The following is a 16,302-nucleotide window of genomic DNA, read 5'->3' as shown; positions in this document are numbered from 1 at the left end:
TTCGTGCTAATAGATTTTTTACAATCGAAATATTACACTTTTAAATTAGACGGCAGTTGAATTTGGAAACAAGTTGGGAAGAAAAATGCTTTGTAATAAAGTTTTTTTTATAACTACTACACTTGACACCAAATAAATCGACCCTCCCGCGGGCCGCGACAAACACTTTCAAACGTATGCATCCCCACTTCCCACCAATATTGTACGAGCTATCGTACAAGCGTATTCACTTTTCATATAGCTAATAAGTTATTGCTAAGTAAGCGTTTGCGCGGTTGACCCAAATTAGCGTCAAACGCATTGAATACGTTATAGCAATAAATCAGTGTATTTTTAACAGTCACTCAAACTGGTCGTTTTCATTCCACCTCTCTCCCGACCCTTCAGCATCACTCACATCCTCACAGCATAGCATCCTTACCCAAGCATTCTTTAATGTGGGAGTTACGCCCCACATTAAATGGTCCTTCGATCCTACGGACTGGTTTGATCTCGCGTTTCCGGTACAGTGCAGTATAGTTCGCGTTGTCAACTGACACGTTAACACCACGTCACGGAACGTGTAACCAGTGAACTAGTGCTCTCTAAGTTATTGAAGTGCTATCATCAACGCAAGCCAGGAGGCTTGTACTCACAGCATCAGCATTACAGTACCGGCCAGGAGGCTTGTACTCACAGCATCAGCATTACGGTACCAGCCAGGAGGCTTGTACTCACAGCATCAGCATTACGGTACCAGCCAGGAGGCTTGTACTCACAGCATCAGCATTACGGTACCAGCCAGGAGGCTTGTACTCACAGCACCAGCATCAAGGTATCGGCCAGGAGGCTGATACTCACAGCATCAGCGTTCAGGCGTGGGCCAGGAGGCTCGCCTACACCGCGACAGCACGCAGCAAGGCATCGCAGCGCAAGTCAGGAGACTTGAAATCACAGCAGCATCCTCAAAGTAAGATCGTTCTTTTTTATTTGCTCTTATTGTACTTTTTATTCCTATAAAAATGGAAACCCTACTAAACTACCAGGAGGAAAACATCAAGAAAATACAAAAAATACAAATCAACTTTCACAAGGACTCGGAATCAAGGAAGACATTGGACTATGTCAAAATGAGACTGGACGCGTTGGAAAACCACTGGGCGGACTTTGAAAGGAATCACAAATTACTTCAGGACTATCCCGGTAAATCCGACGTAGTATACTTCACGGATGACATATACTCAAAAGCAACCGATATCTATAAATCAACTCGCAACCTACTATTAGCACAGAGATCCAAGCTACTAGAAATGGAGACACAACCCCGAGAATCCAGGAACACAAACGAGACAGCAACACAATGGACGGAGAAAATAGAGGAGTTAATGACACAGCAGAAAACCAACTTCAGGGCTTTTAATAGGCTTATAGCAGGAATCAACCTTGACAGAATTTCGGAAAAATGGGAGTTGGAGGATGAACTTCGCAACGTACAATCAAAATGGAATGTTATCGATAATCTTCATCTAAAAATTGACAACTTTCTGCAAGGAGAGGACAGAAGTTACGAGGAACAGCTATCAAGTGTGGAATCATCCTACAAAAACATCAAGCGAGCATTGAACAGGAAACTAGCATCTACAGCACATTTACAGCAAAGTACACCACAACTGGAAATACCAATTTTTACTGGGAAGTACACACAATGGCCTACCTTCCATGATTTATTTTGTGAAGCAATCCATAACAGCAACTTACTTACTAAAACACAAAAAATGCAGCATCTCAAAGGGAAAGTCAAGGGAGACGCAGAACGACTAATCCAGCATCTTCATATTACAGCGGAAAATTACGACATAGCATGGGAACTACTTATTCATCGTTATAATAACCCACAAGTGTTATTCTCTAAACAAATTGACATATTTTTGAACCAACCAACAATACAAAAACAAACAGCATTTGAACTCAGGAGATTGTATGACACATCTACAGAATGTATACACGCAATACATAATTTAGGGATCGATACTACAACATGGGACCCGTTGTTAGTTCATCTCATCTCTAAAAAACTGGATATAGAAACTTACAGCGACTACAAGGAAGCGCGTAAAGCACCTCGCGAGCTTCCATCACTCGATGAGCTAATGTCCTTCCTCGAGAGCAAATTCACAGCTCTTGAGACCGTCTATCATAAACGAGAGAAAACAACCCTATCTACAAACAGGCAACCCACCAACAACGTCAATCGTCACCATCCGGAAAAATCATTTAGCAAGCCAAACTATCAGAGATCTTATCCAGCATACACAGTCTCTGTACCTACAAATACAAGATGCCCATTTTGTAATCAGGAACATGTATTATATCAATGTAAAAATTTCATCAGCATGGACTCTGAACAGAAATTGAGGTCAGTTACAAAATTAAACGTCTGCACTAATTGCTTACATTTGCATCGCAACAGTAAATGTCATTCCAGCAAACGTTGCAAAGAATGCAATGGCACGCATCATACGATACTTCATGAATCGTTCGTGCAACGGAGGTCATCGGCCCCGAGCACCTCACAATCGGCCGTTCCGATGACGTCAAACAAGTCAACATCAAGCAAACAGCACAATGTCAATCACGTGGCGAGTGAAGATGAGGAGATCTTGCTCACTACATTGCTAATAAGGATTAAAGCAGCCAATGGAACCTATGTTACTCTACGCGCCTTGCTAGACCAGGGCTCGCAGATCTCATTAATCACGGAGAGAGCAGCACAATTACTTGGATTAAAGCGTCAAAGCTACCACGCCTCTGTCCTAGGAGTAGGAAATGGAACGAAGCAAAGCAAAGGCGCTGTAACTTTACAGTGTCAATCCATCCACGACGATTTCGCCTTTGTGACGAAAGCTTTAGTAGTCACAAAGTTAATAAACAACTTACCAACAAAAACGTTTAACAAGCAATCATGGACTCATCTTAAAAACATCAATTTAGCGGATCCCGAATATAACATCTCAAAGCCGACTGATTTACTTTTAGATGCAAGCGTATACTCGGATATCATCATGAACGGTCTCATCAAAGGTCCCACCCGTGCTCCCATAGCACAACAGACTAAACTGGGCTGGATACTTTCGGGGAGCGTTCAAACAAAAACTTTCAATTGTCACGTCGTTATTAACAATCTGGAGGAGATAGCAAAATACTGGGAACTCGAGGATGTAACGGAATCATCATCATCATCATTCTTATCACCTGAAGAGAAATACTGCGAGGATTATTATCAAGAAACTACTAAGCGTCTAGAGAATGGTCGCTATCAGGTCGCATTACCAATGAAGCCAGGCTACCAGGAAAAGCTTGGTAATTCTAAATTTAAAGCAATAGGACAATTTAGACAACTGGAAAATAGATTGGCTCGTAATCAACCACTAGCCAATGATTACAATGCATTCATGAACGAATATAGGAAACTAGGTCACATGCGCTTAGCAAACAAACAACAGCTCTTACCGTATTACTTACCACACCATGGTGTCCTGCGCCTGGAATCTACAACAACCAAACTACGTGTCGTGTTCAACGCATCGTCTAAATCGGACTCAGGATACAGCCTCAATGACGTCATGGAATGTGGACCTAACTTACAAAAGGACTTATTAGGACTTATTCTACAATGGAGACAGTACCCCTATGTACTAACAGCGGACATTGAAAAAATGTACCGTCAAATCTTAATCAGGGAGGAGGATCAACATCTACAAAGAATCATCTGGAAGGATTCACCACAGGAGCCCATGCAGGAATATGAACTTACAACCGTTACTTACGACACAAAGGCCGCGCCTTACCTCGCAATGAGGACACTTCAGCAGTTAGCACGAGATGAAGCTTCTAACTACCCTTTAGCAGCACCAGCAGTTGAACATTCATTCTACATGGACGACCTTCTCAGCGGTCATTACACTATTGATCAAGCAAAGGAATTACGTCATCAGTTAATAGAAATTCTAAAAAGTGCTGGAATGAACCTCAGGAAGTGGTCCAGCAACACCCCAGAGCTTGTAGAGGATTTAACAGCAGATCAGTTAAATGCTCCATTCGATTTCAAGTGCACGGAAACCAGGAAAACACTCGGATTAAGATGGAATTCGCAGCCTGATACTTTTACTTTTCACAATAACAACATTGAACAAAGTAAACAGGAAAAGCATACAAAGAGACAATTATTATCTGAAATATCGAAGCTTTTTGATCCGTTAGGTTGGCTCTCACCTATTAGCATTAGAGCTAAACTATTGTTTCAACGAGCATGGGAAACAGAAACATCATGGGATACCGAATTATCTCTAGATATTCAAAAGGAATGGATAGCATTAAAAACAGATTATGAAAATATTGATCAATTTATTATACCTCGATACATTGGAAATATACTTCAAAATTACGAAATTCACTGTTTCTGTGACGCATCAGAAAAGGCTTACGCCTGTGTTGTTTACATAGTAACAGTGGATCCTAAAGGCGTGCGCACATCGAACATCGTGGCCGCCAAAACAAAACTAGCACCACTGAAAAAGAAAATATCGCTACCGCGCTTAGAGCTGTGCGGAGCGCTATTAGCATCCCAATTAGTCAGCAAAATTTTACAAGCCATTCCACATGAAAACGCAACTCTATACGCATGGACAGATTCTATGGTTGTTTTGGGTTGGCTTCAGGGAAACATAAACAGATGGAGCACATTTATAGCAAATCGTATACAACAGATAATCAACGTCATTCCAGCATCCCAGTGGCATCACGTAAAGTCAGAAGAAAATGCAGCTGACTGTGCCACCCGAGGTTTGACTAGCAAACAATTAGCATCCGATCCCATGTGGTGGAGAGGGCCACAATGGATGCTAAACAACCCTAAGGACATCGAACCCATTCAATATCCGGAACCCGATATTGAAGTCAGGAAAACAAAAATTGTAGCAACAACTCAATTAGGAGACGAACCGATAATAAAACAGCTCTTATGTACACACAGCTCAATATCTCGAGTAGCAAAAATCGTAGCATGGATCACGCGATTTATTGCACGGTGTCGTAATCCACAAACTCAGCAAAATGTAAACGTGTCGCATTGCAAGTCATTGACTTCGACAGAAATAAGCAATGCATACGAATTAATAATAAAATACGATCAATCAATTGAATTCGCAGAGGAAATTCACGACCTTCAAAAAATAGGTCACGTCAAATCTAACAACAAATTAGCAAACTTACACCCTTTCGTGGATGAGAGAGGATTACTTAGAGTAGGAGGACGACTCAAACACTCCAGCATCAATAGCACAACTAAACATCCTTGCATTTTATCGAAACAGAGTCGCCTCACTCAACTATTGATAGAACAAGCACACCAAAATTGTTTACATGGAGGAGCAAAATTAACATTGTCTTATTTGAGAGATAAATATTGGATATTAAGCGGAATTAATACCGTTAAAAAACAACTGAGGCGTTGTGTTACGTGTCGGCGCTTCAGCCAGCAAAACCTTGGTCAAGTTATGGCGGACCTGCCCAAACCAAGGGTCACACCTTCGCGGCCGTTCACACACTGTGGAGTCGATTTTACAGGTCACGTGGAGGTAAAAGCGAACAAGGGACGTGGCATAAAAACCTCAAAAGGTTACATTGCCATATTTGTGTGTCTGAGTACAAAGGCCGTACACTTAGAGCTAGTGTCGGACCTCAGCACACCAGCATTTCTAGCAGCCTTCAGGAGGATGTGCGCCAGCCGGGGCACACCGAAAGAAATGTATAGCAACAATGAAAGTGGGTCGCCCTGTTTATCGTCGTTATCCACCTGTCGCGATCAATGGACTAAGCTACATCAGCAAAACGCTTGGCTGTTCTCTTGTTGCAACGAGTGTAATGTTCGTATTTTTTGTCCGTCAACAAATATGATAATGAAAACGCTCAAGAACAATGGCATCATAGATATCGGTCAAGGTTGCTCACTAAAAAGTGATTCATTTTCATTATATGCCCATAACAATTACATCAACTCCATCAATATAAATCAAAAGATGGAGGTTCCGCAAGTCTCAGTACTGAATAAACTACTTAACACGTCTATTCATTATGAGTTTCCACCCATTAAGGATAATGAACAGGAATATAACCAAATAAAAGAGCAAATAAACACACTAAAGCAAAGTCAGTCGGATCCACTGACAGTTCACGATGTACACCACTACACCCTGTCATACAGTCTCGTGGTCGTCATTTTAGTCGTCGGAAGTATCTTTGCGTATACAAAGATAAGAAGCAGACTTATCAACCGGGCCAGGAAGGCCCAGCCGCAGCAGTCGGAGCAGCCGCCGCAGCCGCAGCAGCCGGGGCAGACGGGCGCGCCGGCGCCCGCCCCGAGACCTCATCTCAGTGCTAGTGTCAGTGACGTCAGTGCTAGTGTTGTTAGTGAAGTGGCGGACATAGTGCGGTCTCAAAGCTTGTTCAGTGTTAATAAAGGCACCTCGCCGATGGTGTCCCGGTCAGTGAAGTTTAACATGCCTAGTGAAAGTGTAGATTTAGATAACGGATATTAAAGACTCTAACGTTAGTCTTTAAAACAAAGGTTATCATCTTATCTCATATAAAAAGGCATTTATATCATTTAGCATCTCGTAGCATAAAAATACTAACCCGTTATAATGGAATCACCTTATATCACCTAACAATCCTTTATATCATTTAGCATAAACTTCACAATCATCATTCAAGGAGTAACGATAGGCATCTTTTTCCCCAGCATCCACTAAACATTCTTGTTTCTCATTCTTATTTTATATTATTTTTCTGGTGGGAAAGATGTACGAGCTATCGTACAAGCGTATTCACTTTTCATATAGCTAATAAGTTATTGCTAAGTAAGCGTTTGCGCGGTTGACCCAAATTAGCGTCAAACGCATTGAATACGTTATAGCAATAAATCAGTGTATTTTTAACAGTCACTCAAACTGGTCGTTTTCATTCCACCTCTCTCCCGACCCTTCAGCATCACTCACATCCTCACAGCATAGCATCCTTACCCAAGCATTCTTTAATGTGGGAGTTACGCCCCACAAATATTGGCACCATTTAAAAGCCCAGTTCTAAATTTAATTTCATTAAAGGAAAGGTTTTAACCCCAAAAATGTGTCTGTAGAAGAATCCAGAGTCACTTCTTCAAAAAATAGGTAGTTACGCTTGAGCCAACTTTTATGGCTATAAAACTGTTAAGTTGGGATTAATTGCTATCCATCTGTTAAAGAGGGCACGTGAGATCATTATTTGGTTTTATAACCATAAAAATTGGTCTAATTGATCCCAGAGGTGAGCCTAAAGTAAGGTCTTTTTTCAAGTCACATTTATGGTATATGTTAATCATTTATTAAGAAATGAAATGTGTTTTTCTATAAGGATATTTATTGGGCTTTCAAATAACACCAATATTGTTGGGGTACCATGATTGTGTCAGAAGAAAATCTTTAAAGTTCGCGTCGCGGGAGGGTCGATTTATTTGATGTCGAGTGTATTTAAAAAGTATATGAGTAAACAAGGGCGCTCACTCTCATCAGGCCTCGGCACGAACAGGTTCTGCAGATGCGCCAGTATCTTCCTAGCGTACCGGTGCGGGTGGTCGCGCACCGGCTGCGGCAGCGCCGGCGGCGGCGGCTGCGCGGGCGCGGCGGGCGGCAGCAGCGGCGCCAGCCACGCGCAGCACACGCGGACGCAGTCCCGCACCGCTTCGTGCGAGCTCAGTGGTAATGAGAGCCCGTAGCGGATCACCTCTAGCACCCATTCCACCTAAAGCGCATGAGTGTAACGTTTAACTAATAGAATTTGACCAACAGTCTGGTAAAGGTCGCGGGAAGAACCTGGATGCGCACAGCGCAGGACCGTTCATTGTGGAAAACCTTGGGGAAAGCCTAATGTCCAGCAGTGGACGTCATTTGGCTGAACGTCACGAACGAATTAATAGAATTTAGTTCGCGCACCGCCTCGTGCGTGCTCAGTGGTAATGAGAGCCCGTAGCGGATGATCTCTAGCACCCATTCCACCTAAAGCGCACGCGCGTTACATTAAGATAGTAATAGCTCAGCGGGAGCGAGAGACCGTAGCAGATCACTTCTAGCACCCATTCCACCTGAAGCGCACGAATGTTACGTTACTTTACTAATACAATTTGACCGACGGTCTGGTAAAGGTCGCAGGAAGAACCTGGATGCGGGCAGCGCACCGCTTCGTGCGAGCTCAGTGGTAGTAAGGTAAGAGCCCGTAGCGGATCACTTCTAGCACCCATTCCACCTAATGCGTACGTTCGTTGCGTTAGGCTAGTAATAGGGTTTAGTTCTGGCTTCGACCAAGAGATGGCACTGGCTCATTTTACTTCGCACTTCAATATACCTCGGAAATTGGTATTAGAACCCGGTCAAGTTCACATTCCAGTCAGCCAGGTGCGCGACTGGAATGCGAGGGTTGCACTGCCGGATTGTACTTCGTAATCCGTCCTATCTAAGTCAATATGGCAGCTATTTTAGAATTAAAACAGGCACGAATGTTACTTTGTCTAGAGTAGGTACGTAATCAAATATGACAAAAAAATCTACGCGCGTTGAACTGTTAAACACTGTAAACATTGATCCTTGACACTCCATACTCCACGCTGTCTGTTAAAAGTCGCACTTCTGGCTGATCTAGTTTGCACTTAGCACTAATACTATAGGTGTGTAAATAAAACCACCGTAGTACTTGGGCTATTGAACTATATTGATCTATAGATTGATCTACATACATATGACACGGTTTAGACCTTATAGGAACAGTAAAATACTTTAATACCGCGTTCTAAAGTACTACAACGCCATCTATTGAGAATCTTAATAACTACATTACAAATGTATGAGTCCTTGTAGACTCAGAAAAATACTTCATCATCGCGATGTAAAATAGTACAGCGCCATCTAGTGAGGTTGTTTTGAACTTAATATTATAAATGTGTCAGAATAAAGTATAAACGTTAACATTTCCGCCCACCAAGGACATTTAGTGAGAAATGTACTTCAACAAACAAATAAAATTTAGGAAATCCGCCCACCGTGACCTACAGTTTGGTTCACGGTGACAAAACTTAACAATAAAATATTAACAAACTAAACTTAACAATGAACTTAACATTAATCACCATCAGTGGGTAATACACACAACTTAGAAGTAGGTCTTTTTATTGTAGATGACTTAACTTTAATAGTGACTACACGGGTTACATTATCACTACCCTTGTGCTTTTCCACTATTCTGCCCATTAACCAACGACTCGGTGGCAAATCATCCTCCTTGATAAGGACAACATCTCCTATATTAGGTTCTGGAATCATGTTGTTCCATTTATATCTATTTATCAAGTTTGATAAGTACTCTTTTGACCAACGACTCCAAAAACATTGTAGCATTCTTTGAACAACTTGCCAACGGGTTAGTGAATTAACATTTGACTCTACAAAGTTACTTGCATCGGGTACCGCTAGCAGTGGCCCCCCAACCAGAAAGTGACCCGGGGTTAAAGGTCTTGGATCATTTGGATCTGAACTATCTACAGTTAGTGGTCGCGAGTTCAGGCAAGCTTCCACTTGTGTTAAGAAGGTACACATTTCCTCAAATGTGAGGGTTGTGTCCCCCACTACGCGTCTCAAATGGTATTTAGTGGATTTAACACCACTCTCCCATAACCCACCGAAGTTAGGTGCGTGGGGCGGTATAAATTTCCACTCTGTCCCATGGCCTTCTAAGTATTCCACAATTTCCCCTTGAATACTATTCAATTCCGCTAACTCTTTCGAAGCTCCAACAAATGTAGTGCCATTATCGCTCCATAATTGAGCACAGTGTCCACGCCGAGACACAAACCGTCTAAATGCTGCTATAAAGGCTTGTGTACTCATGTCACTCACGACTTCTAAATGTATGGCTCGAGTGGCCATACAAATAAATAAACATATATAGCCTTTATAGGAGCGATTGCCCCGTCCCTTGGTTGTTCTAACCTTTATAGGGCCAGCATAATCCACTCCGCTATGTAGGAATGCTCTGGCTGGTGTACATCGCACTGTTGGGAGAGACCCCATGAATTGGGTTTGAACTCTAGCATTCTGATGAACACATGTGACACACTTACGGATGTGTTGTTTAACGAGACTCTTAACACCTATTATCCAATATGCCTCCCTTAAGTAGCTTATCATCAACTGGACTCCTCCATGCAGGGTATTTCTATGTGCATCAGCTACTAGGAGCTTTGTGAAATGTGAAGTGTGCGGTAATATAATAGGGTGTTTGGTGTTTTCTGGTAACTGCGACTTCTGCAGTCTACCGCTCACTCTCATTATTCCGTTTTCGTCGAGATATGGACATAAAGATTTGAGTTTTGAACTTTTCGATTGTAAACATCCTTTGGCCTGCAAATGTAAATACTCTTCATTAAATTCTTCCTTTTGCACTTTCTTGATACAGCAAACTAATGCATTTTCGATTTCTTTCTTAGACAAGTAATTGTTACGTGTCTCTCCGCGGTTATAAAACCGTCTACAATAAGCGATTACTCTAAGCAATCTGTTTAAAGTAGAGAAGCGTTGCAATAATGTATCTTCAGTCATCGTGTTCAAATGTACTTTCACAGCTTCTTCCAGAGTTGGTTTCAAATTCTTTGGTCTATTATAGGGTATGTTGCGTTCATGAAGAAACTTTGGCCCGGAAAACCATAGTTCATTACTAGCCAGGGCGTCGGGTGAAACACCTCTGGAGGCGCAATCGGCAGGGTTTTCCTTCGTCGACACGTGATACCATTGCGATGAATCCAAAGTCGTCAAAATGTCAGACACTCTATTTGCTACAAAAGTCTTCCATTTACTTGGGTGGCTATTTAGCCATGCCAATACCACTGTTGAATCCGTCCAGGCCTTAATGTTGCTCTTAGGAATGTTGATAACCTCACTGATTTCAGACAAAAGTCGTGCTAAAAGAGTAGAACCACACAACTCTAATCGCGGGATGCTTACTTGCTTTATGGGAGAGACTCTAGTCTTAGCTGCCAACAAAGAAACGTGTACATTGCCTTTGGCGTCTACAACCCGCAAGTAAACAACTGCTGCGTAAGCTAACTTGGATGCGTCAGAAAATCCGTGCAGCTCACGCATGTCTTCTCTACCGGAAGTGCCCAGCCACCGAGGAACTCGAACAGATGTGAGTTTAATCAACAAATCCCGGTAAGTATACCATTCACGTTTCATATCATCGCTGATTGGTTCGTCCCAAGTTATGCCAGCTAGCCATAATTTTTGGATGAACATCTTTGCTATAATTATGCTAGGGGCTAACCAACCTAGCGGATCATATAATCGCGCTATTTCTGATAATATTGATCTTTTTGTTTCAGGTCCAGGCGACGCCGTAGGGAGACTCACCGAGTACCGGAAATGATCTTCGCTTCTATCCCAGGTAATACCCAGAATCTTAGTTATATTATCAGCTTTCATATCAATCTCTTTGTTCTTTTCATTTTTTGTATTATCTTGTTCTAAATTTGTTTTTGTGTCCTGTTGTTCTGTCTTATTTGTACTTTGATTTTCAATTTTAAATATTTCTGAAAGTAATTGTTTGTTGTTGCTATTCCATTTTTGTAATTGAAACCCACCTCGTAACAATAGCTCTCTCATTTCTCTATACAATGCTACTCCTTCCGTAATATCACTGCACCCTGTCATTAAATCATCCATATAAAATGATTTAACTACCCTTGGCGCTGCCAGCGGGAAACTTTTGGCCTCATCGAAACTGACTTGATGCAATGCTCGTACTGCCAAATATGGAGCAGAAGCAGTTCCAAAAGTAACAGTCATTAACTCGAAGTCTTGTATTTCAGATTCAGAGTCGTCACGCCACACAATACGCTGAAAAATAGGGTCTTCTTCTGCTATCCTGACCTGCCGATACATCTTAACGACATCAGCCACGAGTACTATAGGGTGCTCTCTCCAGCGCAACACCAAATGACGTAGATCTGCCTGAAGCTTGGGTCCCACCATCAATGTGTCGTTTAGCGATATTCCGAAACTGTTTTTACTAGACGCATTAAAAACTACTCTCACTTTTGTTGTCGTTTTATCATTTCTAACTACAGCGTGGTGCGGTAAGTAGACAGCTTCCTCCTTTTTTGAGTCATTCTTTTTTACAGGTCTCATGTGTCCTAGCTGCAAGTACTCATTTATCACTTCGATATAACTCTTTTTCAGATCTGAATCTTTCGATAGCCTCTTCTCTAGTGATTTGAATTTTCTTACAGCGATATCGCGTGAATTACCACCCTTACAGCCAGGTTGACTCTCACGAAAAGGTAACTTCACGATATAGCGTCCTTCAGGTGTCCTACTTGTTGTACTGGCGAAAATTTCTTCGCATTTTTGCTCTTCCTCTGTCCACATATTCTTAGTAGAATGTGGTTGCTCTTCTATTTCCCAGAATCGTTTCAATGCATCGTCTTCATTAATTTGCGCATGCATTACTGATATTTTGGGATTTTCATGACCTATTCTTGATGATTTTCTATACTTCATAAGTATCCCCGACACGATCCATCCCAATGACGTATTTTGCGCGATAAGCAAACCATCTGGACTTTTTTGCACTCCCTCTTTTAGTATTTGACTAAAAGCATTAGCCCCTAACAATAAATCTATTTTATTGGGCATATTGAACTGTGGGTCTGCTAGTTGTAAATTTCCTAAACCCACCCAATTTAGTGACTCTACTTTTTTCTCTGGTAAATGTGAAATTATGAGATTTCTCATGACGTAAGCTCTAATTTTGACCTGAAATTGTCTATCAATCCTTGACCGGAGAGTTATTGTGACTACATGTTTGAATGTCGTCGATCCCTTGTCTCCTAATCCAGTCACTGTTCCCCTTATTGACTCCTTTTTGAGTTTAAGTAATTGAACAGCAGCTTCTGTAATGAAACAAGCTTGCGAGCCTTGGTCTATTAAAGCTCTTACTGCTTGCTGTCCACAAACTTCAGACTCTATGTTGATTAAAGCAGTGGCTAGCAAAACTTGTTCGTATTTAGGTGCCTTATGAGTTGACGTACACGAAACTATTGGGGAAGGGCCAGCCTCAGAGTTGTTACTCTCTGATACGTCCCTCACCACAGCTCTGGCGGCTTCTGGATGTAGCAGTGAATGGTGACGCTTTTTACAAAGTCTACAAGTCGTCATTTTCTTGCATTCATAGCTACAGTGGTTGCTACCTAAACAATTGAAGCAGATCTTGTTTTTCAATACAAAATTACGTCTCTGATCAGTATCTAGCTTTGCGAATTGTTTGCAAAAACACAGTTTATGCCCTTCAGAACAAAATTCGCATCTCATACAATTAGTGTTTGTAGATAATAAGACCTTTGGTTTGGCATGAGGACCACTGCTATGGTGATGCATAGGTCTTTTTTGATCTACAAATTCCAAAGCTCGGAACCGATTTTCCATGAAAGTTTTAAATTGATCTAACGTTGGCAATTCATTCGAACTTGTTTCAGAATTATGCAACTCCCAATGCTTACGTGTTTCAGGATCTAATTTAAACGCGACGATATGGATAATGATAACGTCCCATGTACTCACGTCGATATCAATATTTTTTAACGCATTCATACAATCCATGGTGGTGTCTAATAGCTCTTTTAAACCTGTAGCTGACTCGTTTTGTACTCTTTTTTGTGCGAAAAAACGCTTTAAAATAGAATTAGCTAGGAACTTTTTATTATTATAACGTTTTTCAAGAAGAGACCAACATTGACTGTAATTTGCGTCTGATATAGGCGTATACCTAATCAGTTGCTCTGCTTCACCAGACAAATGTGTTTTCAAATAATGTAACTTTTGAACATTATCTAAAGATTCATTTTTATGCACTAAAGATACAAATAAATCACGAAAAGTGGTCCATTCAGAGTAAGCACCCGAAAATGTAGGAATAGTAATTTTCGGTAGCCTTAAAATTTGATTTGACGCGTCACTACAACCTTTATTTTGTACTTGTGGTTCACGCATTGCTAATTTATTGAGAACTGATTTCATTAAGGATTTGTAAATAAAATATTCTTCTTCTGTGTTTTCATAACAATTATTTGATACATAAATTGATTTAGCTAATCGGTCTGGCTCTGATATCTCACATAATTTACTATTATTTGACCTAAATGATGACCAATCCTTTTCTAAATTTTCAAGTCTGGCCTCCACATATTCTTTAGATATCCTATCTTTAGGACTTTTCTTAAAATTAGACAAACCCTTTTGAATTGAACTTTGTAAATCAGCTTGAACTTTAAGTAATTGTTCCATAGTAAATACTTTCAACTAAAAGTAACTTAGAAAATTTCTAACTTCAAACTACTGCTAACAAATTTTGTGCAAATTATTCTAAGTGTTTTACACTTCTATACAAAATTGGGCATAGGTTCCCCGTTCCCCCGTTTTTTGAGATCTTATTCTAAGTCCTTAACTAACATGCAAATTATTCTAAGTTAATGTCCAAATCACGAAAATATTACAAGTCCAAATTATTTCTTCCAAACTATCTTGAATGTCTTCGTATTCACTAAGTTTTTAAACGCGATCAAATAGAGTTCAAAATCTCTTGGTAAAGTTTTAATAAAAGTTTACTCACTTGAACACTTCACTGAACTGAACCTGATTTCCTGGTGTGACGTATTGTCCTTTCCGGCTTGAGTGCGTACACGTCACTCACTGCGCCGGCTGCTACTCCGCCTCCAAGATGGCCTCAGTCCGCCTCCAAGATGGTCGCAAAGCCGCCTCCCAGGTTGCCTCAATTCCGCCTGGCTCCACCCAGCGCCTCCTTCAACTTCAGCAGCTTCAGCCAGCGCCTTACAGCAAAACGCTTTCCGCTTGCCGCTTGTGGCTGGGACCGCACCTTATCCGCAGTAATCCACTGCGAGCGCGGGGTTGTGGTCTCAATGACCACTGCTCAAAAATGACCTCTATGCAATCCGGCTCGAAGGAACTTGTTAAAAGTCGCACTTCTGGCTGATCTAGTTTGCACTTAGCACTAATACTATAGGTGTGTAAATAAAACCACCGTAGTACTTGGGCTATTGAACTATATTGATCTATAGATTGATCTACATACATATGACACGGTTTAGACCTTATAGGAACAGTAAAATACTTTAATACCGCGTTCTAAAGTACTACAACGCCATCTATTGAGAATCTTAATAACTACATTACAAATGTATGAGTCCTTGTAGACTCAGAAAAATACTTCATCATCGCGATGTAAAATAGTACAGCGCCATCTAGTGAGGTTGTTTTGAACTTAATATTATAAATGTGTCAGAATAAAGTATAAACGTTAACACTGTCCTCACCTCGGCTTGACCACGGCCAGCACGCCGCGCCCGCCGCCCTGCAGCGGCAGCGAGCTCCATTCCGACTACATACTCCACGCTGGCCTCACCTCGGCGTCAGTAGTCAGCGGGCTCGGCTCGGGCGAGGCCAGCTGCTTGACCACGGCCAGCACGACGTCCCGCCCGCCCACGGCGCCCAGCACGCCGCGCCCGCCGCCCTGCAGCGGCAGCGAGCTCCTTCCGAGTACATACTCCACGCTGGCCTCACCTCGGCGTCAGTAGTCAGCGGGCTCGGCTCGGGCGAGGCCAGCTGCTTGACCACGGCCAGCACGACGTCCCGCCCGCCCACGGCGCCCAGCACGCCGCGCCCGCCGCCCTGCAGCGGCAGCGAGCTCCTTCCGAGTACATACTCCACGCTGGCCTCACCTCGGCGTCAGTAGTCAGCGGGCTCGGCTCGGGCGAGGCCAGCTGCTTGACCACGGCCAGCACGACGTCCCGCCCGCCCACGGCGCCCAGCACGCCGCGCCCGCCGCCCTGCAGCGGCAGCGAGCTCCTTCCGAGTACATACTCCACGCTGGCCTCACCTCGGCGTCAGTAGTCAGCGGGCTCGGCTCGGGCGAGGCCAGCTGCTTGACCACGGCCAGCACGACGTCCCGCCCGCCCACGGCGCCCAGCACGCCGCGCCCGCCGCCCTGCAGCGGCAGCGAGCTCCTTCCGAGTACATACTCCACGCTGGCCTCACCTCGGCGTCAGTAGTCAGCGGGCTCGGCTCAGGCGAAGCCAGCTGCTTGACCACGGCCAGCACGACGTCCCGCCCGCCCACGGCGCCCAGCACGCCGCGCCCGCCGCCCTCCAGCGGCAGCGAGCTCCATTCCGAC

At 42.9% G+C, this 16,302-nt stretch overlaps 1 protein-coding gene across 1 annotated transcript in view; it reads right to left on the bottom strand.

Moving 5' to 3' along the window:
• The window catches only part of LOC135079567 (uncharacterized), a 55,925-nt gene that overhangs the window by 38,825 nt on the left and 798 nt on the right, over positions 1–16,302 (bottom strand). The window contains exons 5-10 of the mRNA XM_063974219.1: positions 16,167–16,274; positions 16,009–16,116; positions 15,851–15,958; positions 15,693–15,800; positions 15,535–15,642; positions 7,578–7,815 (exon numbers count right to left, since the gene is read on the bottom strand). Coding sequence (XP_063830289.1) covers positions 7,578–7,815; positions 15,535–15,642; positions 15,693–15,800; positions 15,851–15,958; positions 16,009–16,116; positions 16,167–16,274 — 778 coding nt within the window. The remainder of the gene's footprint in view (positions 1–7,577; positions 7,816–15,534; positions 15,643–15,692; positions 15,801–15,850; positions 15,959–16,008; positions 16,117–16,166; positions 16,275–16,302) is intronic.

The sequence above is a fragment of the Ostrinia nubilalis genome, chromosome 16, assembly GCF_963855985.1.
Source record: "Ostrinia nubilalis chromosome 16, ilOstNubi1.1, whole genome shotgun sequence".
NCBI lineage: Eukaryota > Metazoa > Arthropoda > Insecta > Lepidoptera > Crambidae > Ostrinia > Ostrinia nubilalis.
Note: the sequence above shows the minus strand (reverse complement) of the source record. Positions and strands in the feature narration are given on the sequence as shown.